The 14,349-nt window shown below is 48.7% G+C and overlaps 1 protein-coding gene across 5 annotated transcripts in view; it reads right to left on the minus strand.

Annotated features, from left to right (window-relative positions):
* GTF2I (general transcription factor IIi) overlaps positions 1–14,349 on the minus strand; it is a 90,168-nt gene that overhangs the window by 45,924 nt on the left and 29,895 nt on the right. For all 5 annotated transcript variants that reach the window (XM_066577086.1, XM_066577077.1, XM_066577069.1 and 2 more), the window contains 2 exons: positions 13,697–13,762; positions 1,436–1,619 (listed from right to left, as the gene is read on the minus strand). In XM_066577086.1, the coding sequence (XP_066433183.1) occupies positions 1,436–1,619; positions 13,697–13,762 (250 nt within the window). The remainder of the gene's footprint in view (positions 1–1,435; positions 1,620–13,696; positions 13,763–14,349) is intronic.

A 14,349-nucleotide genomic window follows, 5' to 3' on the forward strand; every position in this document is an offset into this window, starting at 1 on the left:
GTTATGCAGTAGGTGTGGACCCACTGTGTCAAGGATCGATACATCTTTGGGCAACTCCTGAGAACTGCACCTAGGAGATCCCTAGTTTTGACCCTTTAACCCCTTTTTAAAGGATCTGCTCTTAGCTTGCAGCACCCCCCCAGGCTGTCACCCCAAGTACAGTCTCAGTGCACTGGTAGCTGCCATAGACAAATAAGAAGTACTGTAGCAAGGTATTGGAGGGAAAGGCAGAGATGTAGTTGATATAATAGGACAAGGTCAGGACACTGGAAGTTCATGTAAAATGAAGAGATAGGTAGAGGGTCAGGGCAAGTAGCAATCAGGTAAATTGTAGTCAAACAACAAGCAATGGTCACGATAGGCAGAAGACGGGGAAGGCTGGGTGAACAGGCACGAATAAGAAAACAGGAATCAAGCAGAACTATCATCACCCACACAGAACCTAATGCTCAGGCACCCTCCTCAGAATAGGTCATTAGTAGTTGATTGGCTGGGGTCCACTGTTTGGGACCCTAGCTGATCAGCTGTTGTCTCGGTGGTTTTCAGTGTGCTGGAAGCAGATAACTCCATACACATTGCAGTGGTCCAGGTTGGTAATGCAGGCACTGTTCCCACTGCGTTAAAGGTGTACAGAGCTATCTGCTTCCTGCGATGACACATAGACAGTCGCTGGGAAAACAGCTGATTGCCAGGGGTTCCGAACAACAGACCATGCCTGCATATCAACTATTGATGACCTATCCTGAGGACAGATCATCAATAGTGTAGAAGTGACAGCCCCTTTAACATAAAAATTTGATTTATATAATAGGTCCTTTTCTGATAACACGTTCCCTTTAATGTATGCCTTATGCTGCGTTCGGATGTCACAATTATTGTTCAAAAATGGTTTAAATGAGCAAACGTGAATGATAATCGTTCGTCTTAAACTCGAGCCAACGACCGAACAACGAATGAGAATCGTGTACTTTTCATGCATCATTTGGTTTCAGCAGGACTAAAAATCATTGTTGGCTGTTGCATTTCTTGTTGCGTTTAAACACACCCCGCACATGTGAAACACTGAATGTGAAGTGAATGAGAAGTGAACAATTCTCAACAATGATCTGCCTGTGTAAACATAGAAGACATAAGGAATTAAAAGGATTTATGGAAAATAGTAAAAATAGAGAGGAGATGGTGGTGTCACAAACTCTGTATATAAAAAAAATTAGGAAAAGAAATAAAGTATGAGTAAGCCAGAAACTGAATAAAATAAAGGTATTCTTGTCTTGAAAATATGCAAAATGCCTGAAATCACAAGAATATACTCCATATCCTGATAGTGCAAATAAACATGTAATTAAAAAAACATATATAATAAAAACAAGCATTTACTTCCTGTCATTACTAAATCATACATAGCAATGAGATATGAGCAATGTGATGATCATACTTTTTGATTACATATCGGATCCTTTCTCTTGCCAGTAGTATTCTTTCCAGACGTGGAATCCCATAAGTTGAAGGTCTCCTAAATGGGATTCCTTCAGGCAGTCCTTCCACATACAGATCTTCTGAATTAGACTGGAAAAGGTGATATGGAATGGATACCGGTCCGCTTATATTTATTGCTTCAGCTTTTAAAAGAATGAATAAACAGAAGTTTCACCTTCGCAACAATGTACTACATTGAGCAGTGTCCATGCAATATGATTAGAGCTATAGCATAAAACCATATTTAGGCCGAGAGCACACAGGCGATTTGTTATAGCGTGATCCGCGGCGATAAATCACACGCTTTCCATAGGATAACATACACGAGCTGAAAATCACTCGCCATCTAAAAATCGCCGCATGCCACGATTCTCCGCGATGAACCCATCATTAAGATAGGTTCATCGCAGAAAATCGCGGTGACATTAGTGCTTCCCTACGGCAGAATGTCGCTCGTGATATTCCGTCCCGCCTGTGGGCACTCAGCTTTAGATGGCATCTATGAGAGGGATTTAAATGAGTGAATTCTTTATGTGGCTTTCAGGATAAACATAAAATCAATTCTGGGTGATTTCTTTTTAATAATCACTAATGTTATACATGGATGCTAATTGGATTGATGTATAAATGTATACTGAGTGTAAGTCCTGTTTAATATATGCAAAATAAGGTGTGGAAAGTGGAAATGATAATGATGCAATTCAAAATTAAACAACTGCATTGGAAAAGGAAAAATTGTCTCATCAAACCATAGAAGCTTGGAAATTGGATTTCAATGTAACATTTTACCAATGAGAAGCTGTCATGGAATAGGAATTTTCATCATCTCTTTTCCAACAAGTTTCAGTTGCTGTTTAACCACCAGAACGTCATAGCAAGATGCACTTATTGGTTTTCAGTAGAGATGAGCGAGCACCAAAATGCTCAGGTGCTCGTTACTCGGGACGAAATTATCGCGATGCTCGAGGGTTCGTTTCGAGTAATGAACCTCATTGAAGTCAATGGGCGACCCGAGCATTTTTGTATTTCGCCGATGCTCGCTAAGGTTTTCATGTGTGAAAATCTGGGCAATTCAAGAAAGTGATGGGAACGACACAGCAACGGATAGGGCAGGCGAGGGGCTACATGTTGGGCTGCATCTCAAGTTCACAGGTCCCACTATTAAGCCACAATAGCGGCAAGAGTGGGCCCCCCCTCCCCAACAACTTTTACTTCTGAAAAGCCCTCATTAGCAATGGATACCTTAGCTAAGCACCACACTACCTCCAACAAAGCACAATCACTGCCTGCATGACACTCCGCTGCCACTTCTCCTGGGTTACATGCTGCCCAACCCCCCCCCACGACCCAGTGTCCACAGCGCACACCAAACTGTCCCTGCCCAGCCTTCAGCTGCCCTCATGCCACGCCACCCTCATGTCTATTTATAAGTGCGTCTGCCATGACGAGGAACCGCAGGCACACACTGCAGAGGGTTGGCACGGCTAGGCAGCGACCCTCTTTAAAAGGGGCAGGGCGATAGCCCACAATGCTGTACAGAAGCAATGAGAAATATAATCCTGTGTCACCGCCATCAGGAGCTGCACACGTGGGCATAGCAATGGGGAACCTATGTGCCACACACTATTCATTCTGTCAAGGTGTCTGCATGCCCCAGTCAGACCGCGGTTTTTAATTCATAGACACAGGCAGGTACAACTCCCTATTGTGAAGTCCCTGTGGACCGACAGCATGGGTGGCTCCCTGGAACCCACCGGCGGTACATAAAAATATCCCATTGCATTGCCCAACACAGCTGAGGTAGTAATGTCGTGCTTAATGCAGGTGGGCTTCGGCCCACACTGCATGCCCCAGTCAGACTGGGGTTCTTTAGAAGTGGAAACAGATGCATTTATAATTCCCTGTGGACCCACAGCATGGGTGGGTGCCAGGAAGCCACCGGCGGTACATAAATATATCCCATTGCATTGCCCAACACAGCGGATGTAACGTCAGCTGTAATGCAGGTGGGCTAAAAATTCATTTGATTACACTGTAGGCGAGGGCCCACAAAAATTGCTGTATCAACAGTACTAATGTACATCCAAAAAATTGGCCATGGCCAACCAAGAGGGCAGGTGAAACCCATTAATCGCTTTGGTTAATGTGGCTTAAGTGGTAACTAGGCCTGGAGGCAGCCCAGTTTAACGAAAAATTGGTTCAAGTTAAAGTTTCAACGCTTTTAAGAGCATTGAAACGTATAAAAATTGTTTAGAAAAATTATATGAGTGAGCCTTGTGGCCCTAAGAAAAATTGCCCGTTCGGCGTGATTACGTGAGGTTTCAGGAGGAGGAGCAGGAGGAGGAGGAGGAGGAGGAATATTATACACAGATTGATGAAGCAGAAATGTCCCCGTTTTGGATGGTGAGAGAGAACGATGCTTCCATCCGCGGGTGCAGCCTACGTATTGCTTAGGTATCGCTGCTGTCCGCTGGTGGAGAAGAGAAGTCTGGGGAAATCCAGGCTTTGTTCATCTTGATGAGTGTAAGCCTGTCGGCACTGTCGGTTGACAGGTGGGTACGCTTATCCGTGATGATTCCCCCAGCCACACTAAACACACTCTCTGACAAGACGCTAGCCGCAGGACAAGCAAGCACCTCCAGGGCATACAGCGCGAGTTCAGGCCACGTGTCCAGCTTCGACACCCAGTAGTTGTAGGTGGCAGAGGCATCACGGAGGACGGTCGTGCGATCGGCTACGTACTCCCTCACCATCCTTTTACAGTGCTCCCGCCGACTCAGCCTTGACTGGGGAGCGGTGACACAGTCTTGCTGGGGAGCCATAAAGCTGGCAAAGGCCTTGGAGAATGTTCCCCTGCCTGCGCTGTACATGCTGCCTGATCTCTGCGCCTCCCCTGCTACCTGGCCCTCGGAACTGCGCCTTCTGCCACTAGCGCTGTCGGATGGGAAGTTTACAATCAGTTTGTCCACCAGCGCCCTGTGGTATAGCATCATTCTCGAACCCCTTTCCTCTTCGGGAATGAGAGTGCAAAGGCTCTCCTTATACCGTGGATCGAGCAGTGTGTACACCCAGTAATCCGTAGTGGCCAGAATGCGTGTAACGCGAGGGTCACGAGAAAGGCATCCTAACATGAAGTCAGCCATGTGTGCCAGGGTACCTGTACACAACACATGGCTATCTTCACTAGGAAGATCACTTTCAGGATCCTCCTCCTCCTCCTCAGGCCATACACGCTGAAAGGATGACAGGCAAGCAGCATGGGTACCATCAGCAGTGGGCCAAGCTGTCTCTTCCCCCTCCTGCTCATCCTCCTCCTCCTCCTCCTCCTGAACGCGCTGAGATATAGACAGGAGGGTGCTCTGACTATCCAGCGACATACTGTCTTCCCCTGCCTCTGTTTCCGAGCGCAAAGCGTCTGCCTTTATGCTTTGCAGGGAACTTCTCAAGATGCATAGCAGAGGAATGGTGACGCTAATGATTGCAGCATCGCCGCTCACCACCTGGGTAGACTCCTCAAATTTTCCAAGGACCTGGCAGATGGCTGCCAACCAGGCCCACTCTTCTGTAAATAATTGAGGAGGCTGACTCCCACTGCGCCGCGCAAGTTGGAGTTGGTATTCCACTATAGCTCTACGCTGCTCATAGAGTCTGGCCAACATGTGGAGCGTAGAGTTCCACTGTGTGGGCACGTCGCACAGCAGTCGGTGCACTGGCAGATTAAACCGATGTTGCAGGGTCCGCAGGGTGGCAGCGTGCGTGTGTGATTTGCGGAAATGTGCGCAGATCCGGCGCACCTTTCCGAGCAGGTATGACAAGTGGGGGTAGCTTTTCAGAAAGCGCTGAACCACCAAATTAAACACATGGGCCAGGCATGGCACGTGCGTGAGGCTGCCGAGCTGCAGAGCCGCCACCAGCTTACGGCCGTTGTCACACACGACCATGCCCGGTTGGAGGCTCAGCGGCGCAAGCCAGCGGTCCGTCTGCTCTGTCAGACCCTGCAGCAGTTCGTGGGCCGTGTGCCTCTTCTCTCCTAAGCTGAGTAGTTTCAGCACGGCCTGCTGACGCTTGCCCACCGCTGTGCTGCCACGCCGCGTGACACCGACTGCTGGCGACGTGCTGCTGCTGACACATCTTGATTGCGAGACAGAGGTTGCGTAGGAGGAGGAGGAGGGTGGTTTAGTGGAGGAAGCATACACCCCCGCAGATACCACCACCGAGCTGAGGCACGCAATTCGGGGGGTGGGTAGGACGTGAGCGGTCCCAGGCTCTGACTCTGTCCCAGCCTCCACTAAATTCACCCAATGTGCCGTCAGGGAGATATAGTGGCCCTGCCCGCCTGTGCTTGTCCACGTGTCTGTTGTTAAGTGGACCTTGGCAGTAACCGCGTTGGTGAGGGCGCGTACAATGTTGCGGGAGACGTGGTCGTGCAGGCCTGGGACGGCACATCGGGAAAAGTAGTGGCGACTGGGAACCGAGTAGCGCGGGGCCGCCGCCGCCATCATGCTTTTGAAAGCCTCCGTTTCCACAAGCCTATACGGCAGCATCTCTAGGCTGATCAATTTTGCAATGTGCACGTTTAACGCTTGAGCGTGCGGGTGCGTGGCGTCGTACTTGCGCTTGCGCTCAAACTGTGGCGCTAGCGACGTCTGGACGCTACGCTGAGAGACATTGCTGGATGGGGCCGAGGACAGCGGAGGTGAGGGTGTGGGTGCAGGCCAGGAGACGGTAGTGCCTGTGTCCTCAGAGGGGGGTTGGATCTCAGTGGCAGGTTGGGGCACAGGGGGAGAGGCAGTGGTGCAAACCGGAGGCGGTGAACGGGCATCGTCCCACCTTGTGGGGTGCTTGGCCATCATATGCCTGCGCATGCTGTTGGTGGTGCCTCCCCAGCTGATCTTGGCGCGACAAAGGTTGCACACCACTGTTCGTTGGTCGTCAGGCGTCTCTGTGAAAAACTGCCAGACCTTAGAGCACCTCGGCCTCTGCAGGGTGGCATGGCGCGAGGGTGCGCTTTGGGAAACAGTTGGTGGATTATTCGGTCTGGCCCTGCCTCCACCCCTGGCCACCGCACTGCCTCTTGCAACCTGCCCTGCTGCTGCCCTTGCCTGCCCCTCTGAAGACCTGTCCTGAGTAGGCGTTGCACACCAGGTGGGGTCAGTCACCTCATCGTCCTGCTGCTCTTCCTCCGAATCCTCTGTGCGCTCCTCCCTCGGACTTACTGCCCTTACTACTACCTCACTGCAAGACAACTGTGTCTCATCGTCATCGTCCTCCTCACCCACTGAAAGGTCTTGAGACAGTTGCCGGAAGTCCCCAGCCTCATCCCCCGGACCCCGGGAACTTTCCAATGGTTGTGCATCAGTGACGATAAACTCCTCTGGTGGGAGAGGAACCACTGCTGCCCAATCTGAGCAGGGGCCCGAGAACAGTTCCTGGGAGTCTTCACGCTCCTGAGCATGTGTCATTGTAGTGGAGTGAGGAGGCTGGGAGGAAGGAGGAGCAGCAGACAGAGGATTCGGATTTGCAGCACTGGACGGCGCAGAACTCTGGGTGGATGATAGCTTGCTCTAAGCACTTTCTGCCATCCACGACAGGACCTGCTCACATTGCTCATTTTCTAATAAAGGTCTCCCGCGTGGACCCATTAATTGGGCGATGAATGTGGGGACGCCAGAAACGTGCCTCTCTCCTAATCGCGCAGCAGTCGGCTGCGACACACCTGGATCAGGAGCTCGGCCTGTGCCCACACCCTCACTTGGGCCTACGCGTCCTCGGCCGCATCCGCGTCCTCTAGGCCTACCCCTACCCCTCAGCATGCTGTATTACCAGTGATTTCCAAGCCAGGAAAGAAATTGGCGCAAGCCTGCAGCCAAAATAGAATTTTTTCCCTTGTTTTTCAAAGGACAAGCCACACTGTGTGTATTCAATGAATACTACTAAGTTTAATAACTGTGTTGTGGCCCTGCAAATGTGTCAGAGAACTGCAGTGATGCAAAGTTATTCGCTACAGCAGATCAGGGATTTCCCATGCAGGAAAAAAATTGGCGCAAGCCTGCAGCCAAAATAGAATTTTTTCCCTTGTTTTTCAAAGGACAAGCCACACTGTGTGTATTCAATGAATACTACTAAGTTTAATAACTGTGTTGTGGCCCTGCAAATGTGTCAGAGAACTGCAGTGATGCAAAGTTATTCGCTACAGCAGATCAGGGATTTCCCATGCAGGAAAAAAATTGGCGCAAGCCTGCAGTAAAACGTAGCTGGCTGCGTCTGATTTTTTTTAACGTTCTGCACGCAGCACACACATACCCAGAGCCCTGAGGACTGTCAGAGGCAGGCGAAATAGAATTTTTTCCCTTGTTTTTCAAAGGAAAAGCCACACTGCGTCTATTCAATGAATAATGTATGTCTTCTGGCCCTGCCTACACAATTCTATCCCTGTAGTATTAATGCCGGGTGCAATGGTCTGCACAGCCGGTTTTGAGGAAAAAAAAAAAAAAATGCAACACTGCTAACAGCAGCCTGGACAGTACTGCACACGGATAGATGTGGCCCTAGAAAGGACCGTTGGGGTTCTTGAAGCCTACACTCACTGCTAACACTCTCCCTGCCTAACCACCACTTCTGTCCCTATTGCAGGGCGCAATGCTCTGCAGATCCAATTTTGAAAAAAAAAAATAAAATACAGTGCTAACACAGTACTGCACACTATTAGATGTGGCCCTGAGAAGGACCGTTGGGGTTCTTGAAGCCTACACTAACTCCTAACGCTTTCCCTACAGCAGCTCCAGCACGATACCACTTTCCCTCAGCTAACTCACAAGGCATCTGAGCCGAGCCGCGGGAGGGGCCGATTTTTATACTCGGGTGACATCAGATCTCCCCAGCCACTCACAGCAGGGGGGTGGTATAGGGCTTGAACGTCACAGGGGGAAGTTGTAATGCCTTCCCTGTCTTTCAATTGGCCAGAAAAGCGCGCTAACGTCTCAGAGAGGAAACTGAAAGTAACCAGAACATCGCGTGGTACTCGTTACGAGTACCGAGCATCCCGAACACGCTAATATTCGCCCGAGTATCAAGCTCGGACGAGTACGTTCGCTCATCTCTAGTTTCCAGTAAAAAAAAAAAAAAAAGGAAACTTAACAACCCCTCTAGTATGCATCATTAGTCTAAGCCACTACACACTGCTATGATTGGCCAGTGCTGTCCTTGTGAGTAGCACTGACCAGTCAGAACAGCACCTTGTGTCTTAAGGCCCTCTTAGACTGAACGATTATCGTTCAAAAAGATCAAAGGAGCCAAAGTGAATGATAATCGCTTAGTCTAAACGCACACCAACAACCGAAGGACAATTGCTCACTTTTCCCTTTTTTCGTTCATTTCATGTAGGCATAAAAGTCATCGTTGGTTCGTTCATTTATCGTTCAGTGTATATAGCGCTCATTCAGTTGTTCCCATTCACTTATACAGCGAATATGAACAACTGAACGATTTCTTGTTTGAATGAGCCAACAATGTATCTGCCTGTATAAACAGGCTGCCCGAGTGAACAAGCGAACTCTGATATGGTTCACTTGTTCAAATGACAAATCGGCTTGTCTAAATGGACCCTAAGGTCTCATGTTCGCGACATAAATAGAATTACAAAAAACACGCAGGTCTCCCGCGCATGCAATCCACGCTCATAGGGAATCATTGGGTACCCGTAGGTAATAAAATACCTCTGGATGTAATTTTTCCCTGGTGTGCAGATCGCACACACAGGAAAACACCCGCAGCATGTTCCATTTTGTGCGGTCTTCCGGCACAGATGGCTTCCATGGCTTCTATTGAAGTCAATGGAAGCCATCCGCCCCGCGACACTGAGTCTGTGCTGCAAGACCGCGGGGAAGCAGGAGGTTTTTTTTTAAAAAGGCACGGCGCATGCGCCCAGCACGCAGCCGTCGTCGCGAGCGCATCTGCTGGGCAGAAGAAAGAAGATCCGGCCCGCACGGAGGAGAGTTCCGCAGAGTCCAGACAGGTGAGTATACTGTATTTTCTGCCCTCATGTCTGTGAGCCGCGTGGAATCCGCTGCAGAATTCTGTACGGGGAAGCCATGCGGGCCTGTGGACATGAGGCCTAGGGGCTCTTCCACGCTTGGGTTTTTCTTGCACTTTTTTTTCACGCAATATCGCTGCGTTTTTTTAAAGCGAATGTCAATGGCACTTTCTAATGTTAACAACGCATCACACAAAAAACGCAAAGCACAAACTTGTGATTTTTGTGCGATCTGTTTTTAACATTAGAAAGTCCCATTGACATTCGCATTAAAAAAATGCAGCGATAGGGTGCCTGCACACGAACGGAATTTCCAGCGCGTTATTTTAGGCACATTATCTGCCCCAGACCGCAGCCAATATACTCCTATGAGGATCCGCAGTTGTCTCCAGACGGACGGATTTGTATCGCGTTTTTTCACGCGCATGAAAAAAATCTGCGACCTGTTCTAATTTGGGTCGGATTCTGCGCGTGAAGCCTCCAATACGGCCGCCTGCAGACGAGCGGGTCGGATCCGGCAGCGAGAATTCTCGCCGCAGGACCCGACCCGAGAGCCTGCAGGGACGAGCGCGTACTCACCCGCGCCTGGTGGCCCCGGCTATTTCATGTGCCGGCTGCCGCGCAGCCGGCGCATGCGCAGACCGGAGCCGGCGGCTGGGTGAGTGCGTGCCCCGCGCGGCCAAACCGCGGCCGTCTGCATAGGAGTGCGTATTGTAATGCACTCCTATGCAAACTTTCAGTGGCGGAAATCCCGCGGGAAATCCCGCGGCGGGATTTCTGCCCGTGTGCAGGCGGCCTACAAGTGAATGGGTGCGTTTTTTCACGCAGTACATCCGCAGTGCAGCTGCAGATGGAGTCACTGGTTGCTATGACTACAGGAAGTAGGCATGGTAGGAGGCGTCCCAACACACAGCAGAGCTTCACAGGCAAATTTGTAGAGGGAGATAGGTAGTATTTCTTGCCAATGCAGGATGTAAGAATGCAAAATCTGTAGTAATGAATTCCTCTTGTGAATTTTTTTGCAGTGCCTGAATTAAAGTCACGCTGGAGAAGCGCCTGAAAAAAGTTACATGGATCAACCATGCCCACAAAGACATCTGCTCACCAGGTGAAAGCATGTTGCCAGAATAATTTAACGGTGCTCGCACAAGCAAGAGGGACAAAACGGAGTCTGGGTGTTGGTTTTTAAGCTGTTTTCCAAGGAATGGGCAGTTCTCTAGGGGTTGGGTTTACAATAAGGGGTGTCTGCTGGTTTTTCTGCGCGTTTTTTTCCGCAACACATCCGCGTATATCCGCACGTGATTTTTCACGCATCCGCACCTATCCGCAAGCACATTTAGGTACCATACGCGCGTGAAAATCCGCTAGCGGAATCCGGGACGCTCGTGTGCAGGCGGCCTTAGGCCTCATGTCCACGGGGAAAATCAGGCCCGCTACGGATTCTCCATGTAGAATCTGCAGCGGGTCCCTCCTGCCCCGCGGACATGAGCGCTGAAAATAGGAATTTAAAAGAATTTACTCATCCGGAGCGGGCGGGGAAAGTCTTCTCTTCCTCACGGCCGGATCTTCTTTTTCGGCCGGCGGATGAACTCGTCACGTCGCCGGCACGTCGCCGACGTGCCGCACGCATGCGCCGGGCACATCCGCCGAGCCGAAGCAAGAAAGATCCGGCCGTGAGGAAGAGAAGACCTTCCCCGCCCGCTCCGGATGAGTAAATTCTTTTAAATTCCTATTTTAAGTCTCCCGCGGATCCGGACGGCTTCCATAGGCTTCAATAGAAGCCCGCGGGAGCCGTCCCCGCGGGAGACCCGCACGAAAATGGAGCATGGTCCAGATTTTTTCATGCTCCATTTTTAAAAAAATCACTTTTATTGACCATCCGCGGGTATTTATCTACCCCGCGGGTGGTCAATGCATCCCTATGGGGTGCAGATCCGCGGGCAGGAGAAGAGTTAAAATCTGCTGCGGATTTTAATTCTTCTTTTGCCCGTGGACATGAGCCCTTAGGCCTCATGTCCACGGGGAAAATCGGGCCCGCTACGGATTCTACATGTAGAATCCGTAGCGGGTCCCTCCTGCCCCGCGGACATGAGCGCTGAAAATAAGAATTTATAAGAATTTACCTATCCGTAGCGGGCGGGGAAGCTCTGCTCTTCCTCACGGCCGGATCTTCTTTTTCAGCCGGTGGATGAATTCCTCACGCCGGCGGCACGTCGCCGGCACGTCGTCGACGTGCCGCGCGCATGCGCCGGGCACATCCGCCGAGCCGAAGCAAGGGAGATGCGGCCGTGAGGAAGAGAAGACCTTCCCGGCCCGCTGCGGGTGAGTAAATTCTTTTAAATTCCTATTTTAGGTCTCCCGCGGATCTGGACGGCTTCCATAGGCTTCAATAGAAGCCCGCGGGAGCCGTCCCCGCGGGAGACCCGCACGAAAATGGAGCATGGTCCAGATTTTTTCATGCTCCATTTTTTTTTAAATCACTTTTATTGACGATCCGCGGGTATTTATCTACCCGCGGGTGGTCAATGCATCCCTATGGGGTGCGGATCCGCGCGCGGGAGAAGAGTTAAAATCCGCTGCGGATTTTAATTCTTATTTTCCCCGTGGACATGAGGCCTTAACGCGTGAAAAAAAATGCGCAACAAAAACGCAAGTGTGGAAGAGCCCCTCGACTACCAGTGCACTCTAATCATAGCATGCATCAAGTAGTCAGAAAAAAGTTTGGTGCCATCTTAGCCAGTAGAGCAAAATGTGATTGTTCTCAGCCAGAGGTAACAAGTACTCTTGTAGATATGATACCTTTTAATGGTTAACAAAAATACATGATGTAGTAATTAGCTTTCAGACCTATTTAGGGTTCTTCTTCAGGCAAAATAGGATAGATCCGCAGAAATATAATATATATTATTTATTTGGATCTATCCTATTCCACCTAGGTAAGGACCCTGTATAGGTTCAAAAGCTCGCTATAACATCATGTATTTTTGTTAGCCATTAAAAGGTATCATATCTACAAGATTACTTGGTTTCTCTTACTGAGAACAGCCACAATCAGGAAGTCAGATAAGCGGTGTGTTTATCCAGGATCAAAGGGTTGCTTTAACAAACCAGTTATTAGCCAATTAGATTTATTACAGAACTGATTATAATGGATCTTTATGAATCATGTAAAAACAAAGCAATAATGCCAGTAAACAGAGGGGAGATGAGTTGTTAGGGATACAATCAAGTAAAATGAAAGACTGGAATGTTTACATTTTTGAATTGTCATTTATTGATAACAACAAAGCATGTAAGAGCTTTGTTTTGACGTGTCCTCTACTTATCAAGTTAGACAAGTTTCATACGAGTGTATTAAGGGTGTGCATTTATGCGCCCATAATACATATGAGTGTCTCGGAATGACCGCTGGGCTACTGATCCAAACTCAGAGGATCATAGATCTCTATTATCTTCAGAGTTAACATCAGTATACTGGTCATTGCGCCGGGACACTCAACAGTATTGGAGGCGCAATAGTGGTGGAAAAGTGTTCTAATTTTTATGCGTTTTTTTTTTTCGTTACTTGCGGATGGGGTCATGAAAACCCCATCCACTTGTACTGTGAAGTGCTACTGATTAAATGTGCAAAATCCAAACGGCAAATCTATGAAGCTGCATAATCTGATAGTATTGTGGTTTAAGGCAGCGTGATTGATAGATCTGCATTCTGAAGGTTCCCATATACTTGTTCATTCAGCTAACAGCTGTTTCTCCCAACTCCCCCCATGTACATGAATGTGCGGCCAAGTATGCATGCGTTTTCAATGGGGAGGCCAAAGGACCTGCAGGGGTAGATAGAGGATGGACACAGTGCTGATATTATCAGTGCTAGTGCATCCAAGAGAAGTACCAATGTCTGAGACCACCAAAACACACTCAGCTTAGAGTATTTTCTGCCACCATTTTGCATACTGGAAGAGGAGACTTGGGGTTTATGTATAGTGAAGACTTAACTGTGCATCAGAGGATCGCTTAAAGTCAGGCTACATTTTAATTCTCAAGTATCAAAGCGCTTGGAATCAATTACTTTTAACTTCCACTCAGAGTGGGAATTCTGGAGGTACTGTCCAAGATAACATTGTCACACGTGTGAGGTCATGGGTCTAGAAGAGGGCAAAATATAGTAACATACAATATTTAGCATACCATACTTTTTTTCGAATAATTCTTCCACTTGTTTTCTTAGTTCAGTAATCCTTGCGTTCCACTTCTCTAAAAACAGATTAACATAATGGTAATTAAACTGCTGTAAATAGAATGCGGTTTGCAGAGAGCAGACAATGTTTTACAGAAAGAAGTGGCCATGCATAGTTAGGGTCCTCTTACACAAAACAGCTGCTGGGTGCTTAAGTGTCTGACCGTAGTCCCAGTGATAACCGCTGTGAATGGAGGCAGAGCAGGCAAGGGTTCGCTTCCACCCACCTCCATTCACAATAAACAGGCAGTCCTTTATAGATGAAAGACTGCCTGTTTACATAGGCTGATCTTCGCTTGATTTTTATGCCTGCACGAACTCAAAGACAAATGATAAGTGAGAGAATTATTGTTTGTTGTCATTTACATTATTTCCATTATCCCTCAATCCAGCGATAATTTGAACGATAATCGTTCCATGTGAAAGGGTCTTTACTGTCCGTCAATTCTGAATGGGATAAACAGAAACAGACGAGTTCACGTGTTTCCATACTTGCCATTCACTTTAATAGAGTGACTGCATATGAATTGGCATATATGCACTAGTAATGAAGATCAGCCACCCTAATTCTGATGACCAGTGGAGTTCCCAGAAGGCAGACAAC

Source organism: Eleutherodactylus coqui, chromosome 1, assembly GCF_035609145.1.
Source record: "Eleutherodactylus coqui strain aEleCoq1 chromosome 1, aEleCoq1.hap1, whole genome shotgun sequence".
In the NCBI taxonomy this organism is placed as follows: domain Eukaryota; kingdom Metazoa; phylum Chordata; class Amphibia; order Anura; family Eleutherodactylidae; genus Eleutherodactylus; species Eleutherodactylus coqui.